Genomic DNA, 21,916 nt, shown 5'->3' with positions numbered 1-21,916 from the left:
TGCTGATTCTAGGCTGTGTCGAGTTGACAGGTAACACTAGCCCGCCCTCAGAGTCAATCTACCCTCCAATGTACAGGATAAGAGCCAGTGCCTTACCGTGGCCCACCAGACCCTACATGAACCTTCCTCTCAGCCCCATCCTCATTTAGCATTACTCTGGCTGAGCACGGTGTATTTCATGCCTGTATACCACCCCAAGGGTTTTGCTTCGGCTGTCCTTTCTCCTCCAGATATCTGCATGGCTCACTCCTCAGTAAGATCTTCCCAGAACCTTTGAAGACTGCAAGCCACTGCCCCATCTCTTCATACACTCCTATGCCGTCCCAGCCCTTTCTCTTTAGCATATATTACCATCTGACATGGTCTGCGTTTCTTTTCTAGCGCATTGCCTACCTCTCCCAACCTCCACTACGGGCAGCATGGGGACAGAGTCTTTGTGGGGTGTGGCCAATTCTGCATCCCCGGAACCTCCCAGACATATAGTATATATGTAAATGTATGCACATTGTGTATCTAAAGATGTAGACCGTGACATGACTAGCAAGGAAGTTAGCCTACCATATTATATCGTTCCAGGAGCTCCGGGGTCACGGGGTAGCGAAGCCTCATCTTGCGGTAGAGTGCGTGCTTCTCATAGTAGCTGACGAGCTCCACCAGGCTCTCAAAGTAGGCAGAGGTCCCCAGCACAAAGTGACGTCCGTCCCGGTTGATACGGCAGTGTTTCACCTTGCCCCTGGCCCTTAACAAGTGGAGGGGAGGGGGAAGAGGGACAGCAGAGTATTAACAACCAAGAATGCCAGCAACTACACCAATCAGCCACAACCTTGTTATCCATCCTCAGGGATCTGAAGTGAACAGAATCCGATCCTCCTATGGAGCATGAGGCACAAGACTTTTTAGTTCAGATCTGAAAGAATCCATATACAGTCTCTCAGCACCAAGCTTTTCCTTCAGCCCGACCCACAAGCCAAACCTGCTCCCCGGTGTGTTTTTTTTTTAAATAAAGTTTTATTGAAACATGTCCTCTGTTCGTTTGTGTCTATGCTGCGGTCATTTTCTCTTATAGATGGCAGGGTTACATAGCTGCAACAGGGTCTACACAGTCTGTGAAATCTAAAGTGTTTGCTCCGTGGGCCCTGCCACAAAGGGCTTTCTGGTCCTTGCTCTAAAACTCCAATCAGTCCTGAGGTCCTTCAGTGGCCAGAGTTACAATAACTGGTGTTTGTTTTGTTTTGTTTTCAAAAAGGAGATAATTTTTTTATCTGTTTGAAACAAGAGGCAGAAAAGATTCCAAACAGGACAGACAATAGATCCTTCAGCCTTTTTTAAAATAATTATTTAATGTATACAAGTACACTGTAGCTGTCTTCAGATGCACCGGAATCTGTTACTGATGGTTGCGAGCCACCATGTGGTTGCTGGGAATTGAACTCAGGACCCTCTAGGAAGAGCAGTGAGTGCTCTTAACCACTGAGCCATCTCTCCAGCCCCCAGATCCTTCAGCCTTAATGATTAAGAAGAGCAAGAAAAATTGAGTCTGATCCTAACTTTAAAACCAAGAGTGTCTGGGCCGGGGAGGTGGCTCTGTTGTTAAGAGCACTTTCTGCTCTTGCAGAAGACTTGGGTTCAATTCCAAGCACCTTCATGGCAGCTCACAACTCCCTCTCTGGCCTCCACAGGCACCAGGCGCTCGTGTGATATACGGACATACATGCCAGCAAAAGACACTAATTAATTAATAATTTATAAAGCAAGTGCCTTCCCCATGTTACTCACCAGAAAGAAATGACAGAGGTCTGTGGCAATAGATTAAGTAACTGGGTAGTAGTCACCACCTATGCATACATGAGCCAAAACCCTACACTACAAATTTGGACAAATATCATGTTCTGGTTGATTATATTTCTGTGGCATTAGCCCTGAAAGCCAAAGCAATTTTAAGCAAAAAGTAAAATCAAACACGTGGCACTCCTCAACTTGAAATTACCATGCAACAACTGAGATTGGGGGGAGGGGTGCATGCCTTTAACGCTAGCCAGAGATTCCCATGAGTTCAAAAGCAAACACAGACAAGTGTGATTACATCAAACCAAAGAGCTTCCATATAGCCAAAGATGTCATGGGCTTCAAGAAGAGAACAGAACTGGAGAGAATGTTTGCAAACAGATCACAGTCTGTTCCAGCAAAGATTTACGGAACACAAGTGACGGCATCGCAATAGCAATGACAAAAATCTGACAGAAAACGGGCAACGTCTCTAAACAGACATTGATCAAAAGATGTGTAAATGGCCAACCGGTGAGTGGAAACTGTTAAACCTTGATAAAAATAGAAACCGAAGCCACCAAGAGCCAGCCCTCTCATAGGTCAGAATGGCTGATATCAAAAAGGTGTGGTGGTGCACGCCTTTGATTCCCACATCCAGAGGCAGACAGAGCAGGCAGATCTCTGTGAGTTTCAGGCCAGCCAGGGCTGTATAGGGAGAGACTATCTCAAAAAATAATGGATGGATGGATGGATAAATAGATGATAGGCAAATACATGATAGATAGATAGATAGATAGATAGATAGATAGATAGATAGATAGATAGATAGACAGACAGACAGACAGGTGATTGATGGATGATAGATGATACATAAATAATAAATTGTTGGATAGATATATAAAGATAGATGACAGATAGATAGATTGATAGATGATAGATTGATAGATGATAGATGATTGATAGATAATAGATAGATGATAGATGATTGATAGATTATAGATGATTGATAGATGGTAGATGATTGATGACAGATGATAGATAGATTATAGATGATTGATAGATGATTGATAGATGACAGATGATAGATTATAAATGATTGATAGATGATAGATGATAGATTATAGATGATTGACAGATGATAGATAGGTATAGATGATAGATAAGTAGATGATAGATAGATAGATAGATAGATAGATAGATAGATAGATAGATGGATAATTGATAGGTGGTAGGTAGAGAGAGAGAGAAAGAGAGAGAGAGAGAGAGAGATGGATGTGAGATAAAAGCCCCTGTCCTGTGAGCCCAGGGTGAGGCTAGCTGAGGGGCAGCAGTGTGCCTCTGGCATCCCTTGGGGAGATGACTGAATAGATAACAGCGCCAGACTCGGTCCTGAAGTCCTCCACTTGTGCTTCACCCTTTGTGCTTCTCCCAGATGAGACCAGTCACTGACAGACAAAAGCATCCTGACTGACAATACTACAACAGGGGGATCCCTGCCCCTGCCCAGGGTCTGGTGCACGCAGCACAGCCGTGGATACACACACCAACTTCCTTCAAGGCTAAGTGGGCACCACTCAGGGTGTTCTGAAGGAGAGAGAACAAACGGCAGAGATGCCAAAGAGGCCCAGGGCCTGCCAGCTGGCACCACTGGGAACAGGGGTGCCCACGCACACAGTACTCTCTGACTGGAGCTGGCACACAGTAGGTCCTCAGCAAGCCAGTAACAATGACCTCCAGGAGGTAACTGAGTAGAAACCTCAGCGTAGGTGTGTAGGAAGGGAAGAAAACCCCAATGACAGGGGAGCAGGGTAACAAGGTATCCAATTATAAAATAAAGGGGCAGCAGCAAATTGTCACCCCATGGCGGCTGCGTACATCCGGAAGCTACTCTACAGAAGCATGGACCCTGAACTGCGACTGCCCTGCCCCCAAATAAGAACTTCAAAGTGAGGTGACTCGGTCTTTCGAATCAGGCAGGCTGAGGCAAGGGCCTCCACAGGTCTCAACTGGGCCCCAGCCTCTTCTAGGAGCAGATGCAGGAAAGAGCAGCACAGGCTGTGGAAGTGCCCTGAAGCTCCAGCTCAGCCAACTCCGAGGTCGTGAGGTACTTGGCACCGTCACTTAAACTCTCCGGACTTCTATCTCCCCGCTTAGAATAACTGGGTCAGCCCACCACAGACACGCCAGTGTGGGAGACACAGTTATACAGATATAAGCTGCTGCCTTCGCAGAACCCCCGACGTGAGGGAGGGGAATACTTGTAGGAGAGGGAGGGGTGTGGTGCTGGGGTTGAAATCTGGCACACCTAAGCGACAGCAAAGGGAGTGGGGGCCATGGGAAGGAGCCCATATCTGGGTTCTATTCCCAGCCCCGAGTCCCACATGCTGTAAGAAGCCACTGAGCTGTACTGTGCTTCATTTCCAGCCTTAAAAATAAGGTTGGGGGGTTGGAGAGATGACTCAGTGATTAAGAGCACTGATTGCTCTTCCAGAGGTCCAGAGTTCAAGTCCCAGCAACCACATGGTGGCTCACAACCGTCTGTAATGGGATCCAATGCCCTCTTCTGGTGTGTCTGCAGATGGCTATATAGTGTACTCATATAAAAATAAATTAATAAATATTTAAAAAATGAAAGAAAGAAAGAAAGGAAGGAAGGAAGGAAGGAAGGAAGGAAGGAAAGAATGGTGGTCTTATATCATCATCAAGTGAGCTGGCTGAGCGGCAAAGCAACTGGCATACAGGCCCAACGAGCAGAGTTCAATGCATAGAACATGTGACAAGCGGAACTCAAAACCAACTCCGCTAAACTCCTCCAACCCTCACGTGACCCTATGGAACATGTACACCCTCATACAACAATAATACGATTTCTTGAACGAGAGAACACAAAGATGGTGGTCATTGCCCCTAAATCCTAGGGTTGCTAGAAGTTAAACAAAAGGACCTTAGAGAATTAGACAGAGGGTGCCTAGTACTTGGGACACACACATTTCTGTTTATTGTTGTCCTTGCCCTTGACAATGGGGTCAAGGACATGGAGAGGCATCAATGCTTCCACTGGAAACTCCCTTCTCCTCAGGCCGCACTCGTGTCCTCTCTGTGTCTCCTCTGGGGGACACTTACCCTCAAGTACAAACGGCACCCACCTACCTGAAGGTGATGGCGTAAGAGTCGGTCCCCTCCCGCTTCCGAATGAGGAAGGCTCCATCTCGGGGAATCCGCATCAACATGTCCTCTGCTTCCCCCCTGCTCAGCCTGTCATAGTACCACCTGCAATTAGGAGAGGAAAACAAAACGGGTGAGAGTCCTCCCACACGGAGAGCCGGCAGGAGACAGAATACCAACATACAGGGGCCGTAGAAACCATGCTGGGACTTCCTTGACCATGTGCACCTCCAAAGACAACAATTCCTATTGATTTTTTCTTTATTACAGCACTGAGGGTTAATCTAGGGTCACATGCACACCAGGCAAGCGCCCTCCCATTAAGCTACAGCCTTAATTTTTTTGTTTTGTTTTTCATGTTTGAGACTGGATCTTGCTAGATTTTTTTTCCAGACATGCTATATAACCCTGGCTGGCCTTGAACTTTCGATCTGCCTGCAGCTATGCCTCCCGAGTAGCTGGGATCATAGGAATAAACCCCCATGTCTAGAAGAAAGGCAACTTTTCTTTTACAAAGACCCCAGGAGTATGAGGAAGTCTATGTGAAACTCAGGGGAGTCTCATCTCTGCCCACCTGCCCAGCCCCAAAGGGTGGAGAGCTATAGCACTGTGTCTAGGAGTATGGGAACACAGTTCAGGTTCAGAAAGATGTTGGTTACTAAAGATACAAACTGACAAGTTTGGAAAGGTAACTGGTATGAAAACAGGAAACAGTAATAGTAACCATAATCATCATATAATAACAATAATAATAATAATGTCACTAGAAATTATTCAGCTTCCTCCGAAGCAAAAATCTTAGATGCACCTGCTTTAAGATTATCCTGGTATTTCTGGAACATGTTGACCTCTTTGCCAGGGATGGCAAAAGAGGGACAAGGAACTCATCCTTGTGATCACTGTCTGTGGTGATTACTACTGTGGTTACTGTACTGTGACTCCTTTGATCACAGAAGGAGCCTTGGCAAGCACAGACACAGCAAACCCAAACCAACCTCTGAGATCAAAGCCCCAGTCAGAGAAGAAAGGGGGAAGAAACCATGGAGAGAAAAGTGGAAGCTGGAAGTGACAAAAAGGAAGAAGAAAACAAAACAAAACAAAAAAAAAAAAAAACAACTGCGGGGCTCATCTTTAATCCCATCACTCCCCTCAGGAGGCAGAGGAAGGCAGATCTCAGAATCTGAAGCCAACCTGGTCTACCCAATGAGGTCCAGGATAGCCAGGGCTACACAGAGAAACCCTGTCTGGAAAAACCAAAGCAAAAGGGTGGAAGCTGGAGAGATGGCTCAGAGGTTAGAACACTAATGGCGCTTACGATCCAGGTACTGTTCCCGACACCCACATGGTGGCTCCTAAGGGCCTGCAATTCCAGTTCCAGGGGATCTGACACCCTCTTCTGGCCTCTGTGGGCATCATGTCTACACACAGTGCAGAATACCTGCATGCGGGCCAAACCAGTCATATTCATAAATTTTTATATTAAAAAGAAGACTGCGCTTGTCCAGTTCCCAGGATCCGCGTCGGACAGCTCACAACTGTAAAATTCTAGCTTCTCAGCACCTACACTCACAAACCACACACAGACCTACGCACATAATAAATAAGTAAGTAAGTAAGTAAGTAAGTAAGTAAATAAATAAATAAATAAATAAATAAATAAATAAATAAAATTAAAGAACAAGCAAGAAAGAAGAGAGAATGGGGTCAAAGTCTGGCAGGTAGGTATTCCTGTGGCCCATGTGGTCATCAACCTCCCACCCAATCCTAGGACCTACGGCTTGGACTCATGTGGGTTGGGGTTGGGCACGGGGTCTGTGAGCCGCAGCTCGAACTCCGCACAGCGCAGGTGTGCCTCCCGGTAGTGCTGGATGAGGGCGTAGATGCTGTTGAACGTGAGGTTGTCAGTCAGGTAGTACTTCATGACCCCACCCTCCATGGTAGACCGGATTCGGCAGTGCTGCACCCGGCCAGACCGCCTGTTGGGAATAGGGACAGGGATGTCAGTCAGAGCCAGGCAGGGCAGCAGCCTGACCACACCACCTCCCACCCAGCAGCCTCGGAGGGAGGGGTGTTACCAGAAGGAGAGTGTGTAGTCGTTGGGGAAGGTCTCGCTCTCCCGCACCAGGAAGGTGCCGTCCTTGGCCCCCGTCTCGGCACAGTACTCCTGCAGCAGCTTCTCCGCACTGGTCCTGCTCTCCACCTTCTTATGGAACCATTTCTCCCCAAAATGTAGCTCCGTGGGGGGAGTGTCCTGAACCACAAGGAGCCGAAAGGGCTTATTACCCTCTGCCCTCTCCTGACAACTCATTAATGGCCGTTTCCAGAAGCCCTAAAATTCAGGAGTCCCCAGTACCAGAAACCTGAACGCACCCTGGGCTCTACTCAAGAAAAAGCCCAAAGATGGGTAGCAGGGCAAGGGGCGGGTCCATCACACCCCGCCCTACCCCTGGGGAACGCTGGCCCTGGACAAAGGTCAGTCAGACCCCATAGGAAACAGGAAAGAATCTTACTGGTTAAGCCCTAGGGCCAGCTAGCCAATCAGGAAGAGCTAGTTAAGCTTTGCTACCCGAAGCAATATCTATCTCCTTAGAGCCAAGGATGCTCAAGCCAGCCCAGATGTGAGAAGCCACACACTAAGTCTCCGGGTAGGGATTCTCCAAGGACAAAACCAGGCAAGGGCAGGCAGGTCTCCACCTACCTGGACCGGATCCTCTTCCACAGTCTGTTCAATGTCGTCACTGAAGGACAGCTTGGCGTCCGCAATAGCACAGTAGTGGCGAGTCCATTTCTAGAGAGCCAGGCTGGCATTAGTCTCCCCTTAAGGTCTCAGCCCTATTGACTCTGGGGACCTGTGGGACATCACCCCAGCATTCACTGGGGACCGCCCCGCCCCAGTTTTCACATTTATAATGATTTTTACAAGATCGGCTTTTAAAACATCTACTTCTGGATTCTTGGTATTGTTCGGGACTATTTGAATGAGTGCATCTGGGAGCAGATGAGGGCGGATACAGAATCCCCGCTGCATTGACAGTCTGCAGCAGGTTAGACCACGCAACCTCATGAGTAGCTTTTCTTCAGTACTGCAGACTGACTCCAGGGCCGTGTGCATGTTAGGCAAGAGTTCTACCTCTAAGCTACATCCCCAGCCTGTTTACCTGGTTTGTAAGCCTTTCTTGGTCTTTTCAGCCAATTGACCTAACAGCATGTTCTTATTTCATTATTTTTTTAAAAAGTTATTATATAGTGTTATAATATATTATATATGTTATAATGTTATATATATGGAAAGGGTGTGTGTGGTGTGTGTGTGTGTGTGTGTGTGTGTGTGTGTGTGTGTGTGTGTGTGTGTGTGCGCGCGCGCGCGCGCGCATAAGTGCAGTATTTATGAAGGCCAGAAGAGGGCACCAGATCCCCTGAAGCTAGAACTGTAGATGGTTGTAAGATGCTGGGCACGGAACTCAAATGCTCTAGAAAAGCAGCAAATGTGATTAATCTCTCAGACAACTCTCCAGCCCCCAGGTCTTTAAGTATTCTTAAAAATATAGGTCCACATGTGAGATAAAGCACCAGCATTCTTATTTCTCTTTTAATATCCCATTCTCCATGTGTAAATGCTATAATTTCATTCACAGAGGCTAAATCAGATTCTACTGTGTACGTGTGACATTTTATTGAGGTTTACTTAAATTTTTACCTATTTTGTATTTATAGGGTACTAGAACAGACAGGACTTTGGATAACTCAAGTGAATATGAGTGTCAGGAGGTATGGGAGAAGCATTAAAGCTTGAAAAACTTTTCTCCACCACAAATGATAATTAATAATACTTATAAATTAATTATAAAATAATTATAAATTAATAATAATACTGATGGTGAGGAGGAGGAAGAGGAGGAAGAGGAGGTAAGGAGGAGGACTACCTAGGGTGGCCCAATCCAGATTGGAAGGAGACAGCAAGTCGTCTGCTAATATATGTGATGGGAAAAGGACATTAATGAATGCTATAACTTAACCGAAAGCCTGTTCCTATAAGGACTATGTATTAAAGGGTTGCTTGTCAACTGATAGGGCTTTGGGACTGACCCACGACATGAAGGGGTTAATCAATTCATTGCTAAGTTCATAAGTGAATACAGACTGTTGGGAGCTGGCCTGGCTGAAGATGAGGCTGTGCCTCTGAAGGACTGACCTCTTATCTTTTCTGCCTCCCATCCACCACGAGGTGAGCCACTTGGCTTGTTCACATGGTTCCCTGTTGGGATGCTCTGCCTCACTGTGAACTGACATAGAAGCAACAGAGCCAAGCGGCCACATACTGAACCCTCCAAAAGGGTTCATCTAACATGGTGGATGGGGGGGTAAAGAAAGATCCACAAGGAGCCGATGGCGTCACAGCACTGTGGATGCCCTGGATGTTAAAGTTGATAAGCAGATGCTCCTATTTGGGAAAAGTTTCTGCACGGTCAAGGCAGGGCAAGGGGTAAGAAGCCCTCAGCTGTGGTGCACCATGGGAGAGTTATGAATCTAGGGTGTATGACATTGGTCTTTGTATAAAGTGCATATTGTATTGCATATGAAATTATTTGCAAACTTATAATGCGGTAAAAAGACAAATCGCATGGCTCCAAAAATGGGGCAAAGGCAGAGACGGTGCCAGACTTTATGGTGAAAGCCTAGGGCAGCTGAGAGTCAGCACCCACAGCTCTGTGAGGGGCCGAGGGACCCACCTGGTCGATGGAGTCCCACATATACAGCTCGCCCTGGGTCTTGTGCTCATCTTTCTTGTCCTCCACATTGACATCGACATCACCTCGGGGGCCCAGCTTCTTATGCTGAAGGGGAGAAAGGGAGAAAGTTCACATAGCCCTCCTTGCTCAAGACCCAAGTTCTGAGTCTGAACCAACAAGAATTCACCCATCATCAGCCTCCCAGCATGCACCTGCTCTCTCCACCTCCACCTTCGCTGGCTCATCATGCCCTATAATCTCAGCTCTGCTTGGAGACATCTCCTCCCTAAGAGGCACCCTCCTTGCCTCTCAGTCTTTAGCCCATCCAGATGGAGCCCTACTTCTGTTTCTTATTCTTTAGGAGGGTTGTACTTTTGCGGGAGGTGGGGACTCAGTGAAATGTTACTGTTGCTTATAGGTTAATAAGCTGCAGTATTTCCACATCCAATCTCCTAGGTCCCTTCCTCCATGCTAAATTCTAACTCTCACTTCCTGGGGATCTGTGGAAACCCTACTAAAAATCCCTGCCCTGCAGATAGAGTAGGGCATCAGGATCTTTAGTTCCCAAATCACTTCACATTCTCCCGTACATGAGAAACATAAACTTGTACTTGCTTTATTTCACTATTGACCTGGTCTTTTTATCCTAACAACACGAGTATGCAAATGTTGGTGTCCCCAAAGGCAGATAAAAATCACGTGTCACCTCCACAGAACAAGAATACCAGCCCCAAGATCCCACCGTCAGTCAAACCTCTGTTAAGCAGCTATCACATCCAACATGTTCTGAGAGATCCCAAGGGCAGGAATGGGGCCTGAGCCACTGGAACTCCCACAATTCACACAAGACCAACTCGCAGGCCCACGAATGAGCAGCTACAGGTTCCATTCGCTTCGTTTTAAGACAGAGTCTCACTAGGACAGAGTCTCACTAGGACAGAGTCTCCAGTCCAAGCCGGCTGGAACCCATCATCCTCCTAAGCTAGAATTGTTAGCATGAGGTTACCATTCTGCACATACCCACCCAGAGCTCCTCCTACCAAGGTAACAATGTTACTAGATTCTGTAGTATCCCTTTTACCAGAGGGGCCCAAGGTAACAATGTTACTAGATTCTGTAGTATCCCTTTTACCAGAGGGGCACAGAGGCACCCAGAGGTTAAATGATCAAGAGCTTGTCAAGATCAGAGAGCTGGTAAGGAAGACAAGAGCTGGAGTGCGGCACCAGACCTCTGACACGTACCCCCTAATGATGACAACCCCTGGTAGACAGTAGCCCCCACACACATACCTACCTTGATAATGATCTTCTCACGAAGCTGGCTGGGTGAGGGCAGCTGGTCAGCACTGGCCTCCGTGGGCTTCGTCAACAGCAGGTCTCCTAACACTTCCTTGAAGACCTTGGCCATGTGACGTTGCTGCTCCACACTGCAGTGCTCCTCGATAGACAGAATCACGGGAAAGCTGCAGGAGGCATAGGGCAGAGTCAGCCGGGGGACAGGAGGCAGGGACCTTCCACGGTTGCCTCTGGTCACTAAACACCCATTTCTCAGGCACTGTGTTTTTGTCACGACAGGAAGCTAACAAAGTCTGAGTAGGCACTGACCATCTCTGGGAGCACAGGATCCCTCGGGGTTTCTGTGGCTGATAGAGGGAGGAAAAGTGAAGGAGGGGCTGAGGCTATGTAGGGAAGGATGTGTGTGAGCCCTGTACTCTGACTAAAAGGCTTCCTGAGGAGAAAAGATGCTTGCAGCATCACTGCCTCAGCCCTGGCCTCCACCTGATCCGAGCAAGTCAGGAATCACCTCAGAAACATCTGGTCCTATTTACTGACCATGTCTGACACCTAGCGCTCAGCACACCTCACGACATTTAGTCTCTAAAATCATCACATGGCTGTTAGGAATGTAGGGATCATGGCAAAGAACCACAAAGGCTGACCATTCACAGAACTGGACTACAATGAGAATCTTGGCTTCTTTAAAAACGTAGGATTGTTATTGGAGTACGTTTCTGTTTCGATCCTATGTGTGGAATATAGGGCTGCTTCAGATTGTCCACAGCAGCTGACTGATTCATCTCGTGCTTTGCCAGGGGCGTGATTCTGCCAGCAGAAGATAGTTTATGCTTGGAATTCTGGGGACTCTTGAGAGGGTATTTTAAAAGGCCAGAACCCCGAGAGAAGCAGAGGCTGAAGCTGGTTGCGGTTGCTTCAGTTTGTCAGTGGCCATGAGCAAAGAGACAGGAAAAAAGAAATCGGATACCCTGCTGGCAAAGACTGGACTCGCCCCAAGGAACTCAATACCCCTAATCAGCAGGAAATAGTCTAACAAAATTGATGCTCCTTTTCCCCTCCAACTTCCTTTCTCTCCTACCTGGCGTTGGGGGGTTGGAAGGGTTTGGGGTGGAGAAGTTGATAGAAAAAAGCCAGAATAAAGTAGCCAGAAGTCCGGTTACACTGGACTCAAACTGGAAGAAAGCATCTAGAACTCATGGGTTCTAGTCCAAAGAGATGGCTGAGCAGAAAAAAAAAAGCTCACCACACTGCTCTTTCAAAGGACCTCGGTTCAAGTCCCAGCACCAAGTTCAGGCAGCTCACAGCCACCTGTAACTCCAGCCGCAGGAGAACCAATGCCTCTGGCCTACTCTAGCGCCTGCACTCGTGTGCACATACCAACACAAGCACACAAAGCACATAGAATAATAAAAATTAAAATAATAAACATAATTTTAAGGGCCATTATCATTTCTTAAGCACACAGGAGCCACTTGACAGTAACTAGCCAAATGGAGCCCAAGCTCCCCAGGGTTTGGGAGAAGTAGGCAGTGTGTGTATGTATGTGTGTATGTGTGTATCTGTCTGTCTGTCTGTGTGTGTCCAGTCCTAGCAGCTTTTCCCTTACAGGCCCACCTCCAGGATATTAGCCACTGACCTGGAGGTAACAAAGGCATGATCCCGGATGGCCTGAACAACATCATCAAACTTGATCTTGGTGGTCCGTGTCCAACCGTGATAGATTATGGGTTTCCCGTCAGGCCCATCCCAGCAATCCACTAAGGAGAAAACACAGGTCCTCAATATCAGCCACCAGCAAGCATAGCCACCAAGAGTGAACAGGTATACAAGACACATGTTGGGCTGAGGCCATGAGGTTAGGCCCTGGTACCCATACCAGCTCTGTTCCCAAGGCTGACCTGGGTATACACACACACACACACACACACACACACACACACACACACTTACTTCCTGGGAAACGCCTCTAGTGAACTGTTCGTCATAAAATATTCAAAACAGGTTTTATTTTCTTGTGTGAGCTGTTCGAGGCTCCCCTCTTTTGCCAGTAGAAACAGAGCAATGAGACAGATTTTTAAAGGTTCAGTAAATTATATAAATGAAAATAAGACTGTGAGGGAGCAATCCTGAGGATACTAAAGCTGGTAGCTTCTGACTTTTTCTCACAGCTTTTTCCAGAGGGAAAAGCATAAACCCAGGAAGTCTGTGAGCAACTGCAACTAAACTCTGACACAGAATGAGCAAGTTTGAAACACTTGAGGTGCCACTGATGGTTTGGGCCATTTTCTCAACCACATTCATGGCTATGGCTTAGAAAAGCATCACCCAGCTTGATACCTGGAGTAGCATCATTGAGATTGTGTCCTTGAAAGGGACTGTGGGACCCCAGCCTCTTCCTTATTCTCTCTCAGTTTCTACCTTATGATGGAAGTGTTTGCTCTACGGCATTTTCTTGTCACGGCCTGTTGTTAAAGGCACAAGATACAGATACTCCCAACCCCAAGGTACAGAACAATACACTTGCCATTAAAAGCTCATCACCTCAGTTGTGTTATAGTGATAGAATACTAATTAATCAAGACACATTAGAGCCAAGAAGGAGCCTGATATAGCTGTCTCTTAAGAGACAAATACAGAGGCAAGTGCTTGCAGTCAACCATTGAACTGAGAACAGGGTCCCTAATGGAGGAGTTAGAGAAAGGACTAAAGGAGCTGAAGGGATTTCCAACCCTTCCTTTCAAGGAAGAACAACAATATCAACCAACCAGACCCCCAGAGTTCCCAGAGACTAAACCACCAACCAAAGAGTACACATGGAAGGACTCGTGGCTCTAGCCACATATGTAGCGGAGGATGGTCTTATCAGGCACCAATGAGAGGAAAGGTCCTTGGCCCTGTGAAGGCTCAATGTCCCTGTGTAGGGGAATGCCAGGGCAGGGAGATGGGAGGGAGTAGGTGGGTGGGTGGGAAAACACTCTCATAGAGGCAGGGAGAGGGGACAATACTCTCTCAGAGGCAGAGTGAGGGGGAAAGGGTAGGGGTAGTCCTAGAGGGGAAGTTGGGAAAGGGGATAACATTTGAAATGTAAGTAAAGAAAATATCCAATAAAAATTTTTAAAAAGACACATAAGAGCTTTGGTGATAGAATGAGACCGGGAAGGAAAGAGACAAAGATAGACTGGGGAGATAGTTCAAGGGATAAAGTATTTACTCTGTAAGCATAAGGGCTCGGGTTCCAATCCTAGAACCCATGTAGATCCTGGGCAAGCGGAGACAAAAGATACATGAGGCAAGCTGACTAGCTAGAGTAGAGCTACAGGTTCACTGAGAGACCCTTTCTTAAAAATAAAGAGCAATTGAGGAAAACAACTGCTGTATGTATTATGCATATGGTAACATACACACATGTGGACACGTATACTCATGTGTGCATGCACACACACATGTACTCATGCACATATGCACACAAAAGAGCCAAAGAGGTGGGCAGACAAAAGCAAGGATTTGCCACCTGCCCGGCCACAGATTGTCCCTGACTCTCTGTTGCATGCTTGCTCTCAGGGTCTCACCTATAGACATGTGGCTCTTGAGTGTATCATGCTAACTGGTATGTACCTGTGTTCCTCTTAGCAGAAAGTGACCATTGCTGCTGGCCCCCTGCTTCCCATTGCATCTTCCTAGGTGCACCAACCTATTACCCAGCCAGATGTCATTTTTACTTAGAGACAGTTATCTTCTAGGAAAAAACATCCTCAGTCACCTTCCTCCCTAGAGTTGCTCTGCATGGGGACTTCTCAGCCTATCTCCCTCCCCATCTCCCACCAATACAGAAGTCTTTAACACCCATACACACACAGACACACACACACACACACACACACACACACACACACATACGCACACACATACGCACACACATACACACATATACACACACACGCACACACACCACACACACACACACACCACACACGCGCGCACACACACACACACACACACACACACACACACACACACACACACAAACACTGAGCATCATAGCACTGCTATTGCATCATCTTGGCCAAAACAGAAAACTCACACTCGATGCAGCGACAGCCAGCACGCAGACAGCGGATATATGCTTCTGTGGAGGACTCGCTACGCAGCTGGTCTCCGGTGAGGTACCTGAGGGACAGAACGAGCCAAGTCAGGGAGGCAGCCCTGTACACAGTCCATGCTTGGAGACCATCTGAGCCCGAGATCTTCTGATCTAGAAACACCCAGGCTAAGGTCTGGTCTACACGCATGCCATCCTGAGGCCTTGGGTTCAGAACCACCAAGAAGATGTGCACAGCAGTTACCTAAGCTATCTGAATGTAATGAAGACAGCATGGTCCTTCGAGGAGACCCAGGCTGGGGGTGTCTGGAGGAGAGAGGAAGCAGAGCATGCGCTAATGACCCCCTGGAGTTGCCCACTGGGCTCTGGTTATCAGCAGAAATAGGCCCATGATTCACCAAGGTCTGAGGCCAGCACAGGCAGGCTCAGCAAATCCTGGGAGAATTTATGGTGCCATGGACCTAGTCAGCAAAACTGCCATGAGTAGTTTTTTTTTTTTTTTTAAACGAGCGGTAGTCATGTTTCTGGATCTGGCTTATTTCACTCAACGTAATGATTTACAACTCCATTTACTTTCCCGCAAATGTCGTGACTTCTCATTTCTTCTACAGCTTCACAAAGTTCTATTGTGATGTATGTGTTACATATATATGTATTACATAGGAATCACATTTTCTTTATCCATGCCTCTCTTAGAACATTTATTGATTAGGTTATTTAAGAGAGCTTTTGATGTTTTGAAAGACAAATTATTATCACCTTGCCTACTCTCCAGACTGCCTTCCCTCTTAGGACATTGCTCCGCTTTCTCTAGGCTTGGAGAATCCACTGTCCTAAGATATGAATTTCCCCACCCCACCCCCCAAAAAGACGTCACCTTCCCAAATACGTAGAGAATGACACACTGGGGGCCTTGCTCATGCCCTGTTTGAAAGACCACTCTGCGGCCTAGAAGTCAAACCCTCATCCTGAAAGGCTGACTGAACACTGAGGCTGGGAGGCAGCATCCCTGCTCATGCCCTTGACCTACCCTACTCGTCTGCAATCAGCATAATTAGCCAAAGAAGTGGATGAGAGCATGTCACTCTCTGGGTGACGTGGCCAGAGGCTCCTTGTGACTCTCCATGACTTACAAGCTTCTGCTTGGGCTGGCCCTCTATACTGCTGCTACCCTCCCAGACTCCTCACTCCAGCCTTAAAAGTGCCTCCCAGCTATTCCCACTCCAGGGGGGCCTTAGTACATGCTCCTCTCAGCATGAAACTCTCCTTCTCACCCTGCCCTTGTTCAGCCACCAGCTGATGCCCAGGACTTTCACTGGACGCCTTCCTCTCTAAGCACCAGAGAATGAGACCGCACAGGCAAAGAGCCCAGCCCATGTCAGATGTTTCCACACACACCAGCTCACTGGCTGAGTGTATATTTTGATGGCATTGATGACCAGCTCTGCGAACTTGCCTAAAAGGCCATAGATGATGTATAACCACCCCAATACTGGCTGGAAAGAAAGCTGTGTTCCGGGCCCGACCCCTTCTCCCCACCCTCCCCGCCCCTTCACAGACAGCTCTGCCAGGGCCAGCCTGGGCTCATCCGGGAACTCACGTGTTGTGGGAAGAGGAGATCCAGTAATGGGACAAGGGGTTGTTCATGTCCTGCATGTCCACGGCATCGTACTTCTCGTCCCAGATGCTGTTCTCCCGTGAGAACAGATACGTGAGGAACTGAAAGAGTCACCAACACAGAGTCACTGTGGCACAAAAGGCACGGAGTCTACTTGTTCCTAGCTGGTGCCCATGCAGCCGTGCAAGTTGGCTCTGACCTTTGAAACCTATAGATGGTCCCCAGACATGGGTTTCCGGAGGTTTCAGTATAATCAGCTCAGATTGCAGCCATCCTTCTTTGAGGGTTTGTATATGTTTGGCCCAGGGAGTGGCACTATGAGGAGGTGTGGCCTTGTTGGAGTGGGTGTGGCTTTGTTGGAGTAGGTGTGGCCTTAGAGTGAGTGAGGCCTTGTTGGAGTGAGTATAGCCCTGTTGGAGTGGGTGTGGCCTAGTTGGAGTGAGTGTGGCCTAGTTGGAGTGGGTGTGGCCCAGTTGGAGTAGGTGTGGCCCTGTTGGAGTAGGTGTGGCCTTGTTGGAGTGGGTGTGCCACTGTGGGCATGGCTTTAAGACCCTTATCCTAGCTGCTTGGAAGCTAGTCTTCCACTAGCAGCCTGCAGATGAAGATGTAGAACTCTCTCAGCTCCTCCTGCACCATGCCTGCCTGGATACTGCCAAGCTCCTGCCTTGATGATAATGGACTGAACCTCTGAACCTGTAAGCCAGCCCCAATTAAATGTTGTCCTTATGAGTTGCCTTGGTCATGGTGCCTGTTCACAGCAGTAAAACCCTAAGACATGTCCCAACATAAGCACCTCATGGACCTACCCTTCATTTCCCTTTTTAACATGTGTCCCCAAATGTCTGCTGCTGCCAGAGCACTGGCTGGCCACACAGAAGCTTTAGGTCATTCCAGCCACTAACCCTCTGTGGGTCCAACCCAGCTTCAGAGACAGAACATTACAGATATGAGAACATCAAAGGGTGGAAAGACACCAGGCCTAGGAGCTCAGATCTGTCATCCAAGAAGCTCAAGAGGATCAGAGTCAAGGCTTGTCTGGGCTACAGTGAGTACAGGTACAGCCTGGACAAATTACTTAGAACCTGCCTCAAAGCCAAAATCAAAGGAGAGCTGGGGATTAGCTCAGCAGTGGAATGCTTGGATGATGTATCCAAAGCCCCGGGTTCAAAGATGAGGAATACCAAACAGAAAAGGGAAGCAGAGTGAGCGACAGTTTCCTATCCCAACTCCGGGCAGCTTTAAAAAGTATGGGAGGAAAGAGAAGAGGGCCAGAGAGATGGCTTCATGGGGAAAGACAAGCATGAGACCGTGTGTCCGAACCCCAGAGCCCATACAAAGGCTGAATGTGGGAGCTCATGCCATAATCCCATGTTCCGCTACAGATGTGAAGTGGAGGTGGGAAAGACCCCAGAAGCTCCAGGGTCCATTAGCCCAGCATATGAAGCAGCCATGAAGAGCCGCTGCTTCCAATAAGGAGCCAACCAGGACCTACACCTTAAGGCTGTCTGTCCTCTAAGCTACTGGGAGTGGGGAGAGAGGAACAAAATGATCAGTAAAAAAGATCTCTGGTAGAGCACCTGCCTAGCATGCCGAAGGCCCTGGGTTCAGTTCCTACCACGGCAAAAAAAAAAAAAAAAAAGGCAGAGAAGGGGCCCAGGGACTTTCCCATCTACCCACTCCTAGCATTTAAAAAATAATAATAATAAATCAGAAACACTAACTGGCTCAGAGGTCCATTTTACTGCCGTAAAAACAGTCCCACTGGGCAGGTAATAACCCATGTCCCTTCTGTCCCTCCTCTGCCACCTGTACAAAGTGTCCTTTAGAAATGGCTCCCACAACCCGTGAAGCATTTGTTCTGTTTAGTTGGTTTCTCTCTGGTGGCGAACGCCCTCTAGTGGCGAAATAGGTAATCCCACCAAGGAAAGAAAGGGGGGGAATGAAAGGCAGGAATAGTCCCTACCCTGGGAGAACCACTCCCTATGGAGTCAGTCCCTGGACACCTGGATGAAGGAAATCCTGCTCACGTGACAAGCCCCAGCCCACTCACCTCATCCACAAACAAGAAGGGCTCTGCGGTCTCCCTCATTGTGTCATCGATAAACTTGGTCATCCGCTCCCGGACTTTGTTCAGATCCTGAGCCCATAGCTCCTTAAAGACGACAAAGACAACACGAAGTCACCAAAGGACAGGTGAAGTCCTTCTCCGGGGAACCTCGTCAAGGTGATCAAAGACTGAACCATTACTCAGTGTCAAATTGACTTGTCATTCAGGCCCACGCAAGCAAGGCTCCATCCCAGCATGGCCCTCGCCAGGGGTGAGCAAATGCCTTCTGCTTGGGTCACCTGCTATCATCAACTGAGCAGACACAGATCAAATACAGGAAAACACGCATGGCGGCATCTCAATAAAACTTTCTAGGAAAGTAATGACAGACCATTGTAGGATGATGTCATTACGCAGGCGAAGGCGGGTACAAGATAGAACGAGGCCTGTCATTGGACGAGAAGGAAGGATGGGCGGGAGAAAAGTTTTAGAGAGGAAGAGGCTGGAGCGAGTGGGGAGAAACAGCAGAGAGAACATGGAGGCGGATGCTAAGATTCCTCTCTGCACCTTTATAGGTTCTTATGAATATTCTTAAGGGATGGGTGTGTGCAGGGCTTTGTGTGTCTAGATGAGCAAATTATATATCATCAACTGGGTCAGAGGTTATTGTGTTGTGTGTTCTCTCATGTGGCGATTTAAGTTCAAGAGAGCGTGTGGTGGCTGGAGACATGTGTATGTCTGGCATGGTGGCAACCTGCCTTGGGAACTAGATGGGGAGAGAGATTGTTGCCAGGCTCAGAGAGAAGCCATCGGCAGTGTGATATGGGATGGGGCAGAGCGGGTGAGACGCTTTGCTGACTAAGATGAAGACATCCAACAGATGTCTTGGGGCACCAAGGTGGACCTAGTGTGGGATAAAAGGTAGATAGATAGATAGATAGATAGATAGATAGATAGATAGATAGATAGATAGATAGATAGATAGATAGATAGATGGATAGATGGATAGATGGATAGATGGATAGATGGATAGATGGATAGATGGATAGATGGATAGATGGATAGATGGATAGATGGATAGATGGATAGATGGATAGATGGATAGATGGATAGATGGATAGACAGACAGACAGACAGACAGACAGACAGACAGACATCAACAGATCATGGTCTGCTAAGAACTCAGGGCACTGACCAAAGGTGTCAGTATGAAACAGCCAGGGACCATGGTGGGCCATGCCAGTGTTAACAGTTTGATTAGGAAATGTCCCCCACAGGTTCATGTGTTTGAACACCTGGCTTCCCAGGTGATTGCATTGTCTGGAAAGGCTCTGGAACCTTCCAGAGATGGGAGGCTCGCTAGGGGATGTAGGTCGCTGGGGGTGAGCTTTGAGGTTTGATCGTCCAGCCCCATTTCCTGTTCTCTACTTCCTGACTAGCGAGGCCACGTGGTCAGCCCCAACTCCTATCACTGTGCTGTTCCCACAGGCTGCTGTCTCTTCCCAATTATGACGGGCCACAGCCCCTCCAAGTCTAAGCCAGAGTGAAGCCTGCCCCGTTGAAATAGCTTCTTCTGGTCACAGCAACGAGAAAAGTAACCATACAGCCAGGTTACTGGGGTGTGTCCCCTGACTCAGCCAAGGTGACAAGTTACATGTCTTCTTTGTACGCTCTCATCCATGACAAGAGGGTCCCAAAAGTTAGGCACTGCACAGGTTCGGGGACAGGACTCTATGGAGTTGGTTGTGTGTTTAGTACAGTACTCTTGGTTGTGTGCTTAGCGTGGTACTCCTCACTGCGGGAAACCTCCAGTTCCTGGTAGTTTATTCTAACAGCCTCATCCCCGTACGGTTCCCTAGCCCAGCCCACCCTACAAGTCACATAAATGTTAATATCACATAGAGAAGAGGACACACGGGCTCAGGATTACTTCAGGTCTCCAGAGCTCATAAGAAGCAGGGTCGCTTTCCAAATCACTCAACTTGGAGAAAGGGACTTAGACGGATACCACACATCCCCCTCCTCCAGGGGTCAGCCAGGCAGAGTCACCCAGCTAGACAAATCCATTTCTGCTGCACACTCTGAAACCCTAAAGATGCCACAGACCCAATGCTGCCCAATGCCTTCTGGGTTCCAGACGTTCTCCAGCATCTCCCCGTGTCTGAGATGAATGTGCGGTTGGGTAGGAAGGGACACGGGGGATGTCAGAAAGAACAAAAGCCCAAAGACAGACTGAAAAAGGGTGGCGAGGCCCTAACTTCTGCAACACAGGACTGTGGTTACTAACAAGTCTCCCCAGACCACAGATGCCAAAACAGCCAGCAGGCTGTCAGTTCCCCTGAACGGAGGGTTGTTAACAGCATGGAGCATGAGGGGGGATTTAGCTCAGTGGTAGAGTGCTAGCCCTGGCTGGAGGTGGGTGGAGACATGAACTGCTATAAGAATTAACGCCACGCCACGTGCAGGATACCTCATACAAACACCTTGGCTTCCCTGGGTGTCTCAAAGGGCCTGGACGGCCCTTCCCTTCTTCCTCTGCAAAACACACACACACTTTTATCAAAATACATGGGCGCTTGTTAATAGAACTGGGGACTGCTCTGGACAAAGACCAGGATCTTCCTAAAGAAGCTTAGAATCCCAAGATGCTAGGGGTTCAAGAGTGGGATGGTAAGATGGTCTGAGGGTGAAGGTGTCTGCCACCAAGCCCAACAACCTAAAATTTAATCACTAAGACATTCGTGGTAGAAGGAGAGCTTCTAGAATCCCCAGCAAGCTATCCTCAGACCTCTGCACGCACACTGTCCTCAACGGAATCCACTGCTCACACTGTTTAACATTTTGGGGTCTTAAGAGCTCAGGTTAAGCAAACAGAACCACTCCTTCATCTCCTGCATCCAGTGCCCCATGCTGACAAGTGTGGTACACATGACCGACATCGCTGCCCAGCATACCAAGCCAGCAGCAGCCACTGCCCAACCTGAGGCTGCTGACCTCATGGTAAATGTGCCTCTCTGGTCGTTAGCTTCTATACTATCACAGAGTATCTTTATCTTTACCTATCTTTTCTGTGCTATCATAGCATATATCGTTACACCATGGTAAAGCTCAGACAGAGTGTGAAGGTACAGGACTTCTGTGTCAGCTATTCAGGAAGCTGAGCCAAGAGGACTCCAAGTTCAAGGCCAGCCTGG

At 48.0% G+C, this 21,916-nt stretch overlaps 1 protein-coding gene across 2 annotated transcripts in view; it reads right to left on the bottom strand.

The window, feature by feature from the left end:
• The window catches only part of Plcg2 (phospholipase C, gamma 2), a 136,731-nt gene that overhangs the window by 37,895 nt on the left and 76,920 nt on the right, over positions 1–21,916 (bottom strand). For both annotated transcript variants that reach the window (NM_017168.1, XM_087594329.1), the window contains 11 exon segments: positions 559–739; positions 4,918–5,037; positions 6,708–6,908; positions 7,008–7,183; positions 7,631–7,720; positions 9,663–9,767; positions 10,957–11,125; positions 12,595–12,715; positions 15,040–15,125; positions 16,658–16,776; positions 18,726–18,827. In NM_017168.1, the coding sequence (NP_058864.1) occupies positions 559–739; positions 4,918–5,037; positions 6,708–6,908; positions 7,008–7,183; positions 7,631–7,720; positions 9,663–9,767; positions 10,957–11,125; positions 12,595–12,715; positions 15,040–15,125; positions 16,658–16,776; positions 18,726–18,827 (1,470 nt within the window).

The sequence above is a fragment of the Rattus norvegicus genome, chromosome 19 (genome assembly GCF_021556685.1).
Source record: "Rattus norvegicus strain SHRSP/BbbUtx chromosome 19, alternate assembly SHRSP_T2T, whole genome shotgun sequence".
Classification (NCBI taxonomy): domain Eukaryota; kingdom Metazoa; phylum Chordata; class Mammalia; order Rodentia; family Muridae; genus Rattus; species Rattus norvegicus.
Note: the sequence above shows the minus strand (reverse complement) of the source record. Positions and strands in the feature narration are given on the sequence as shown.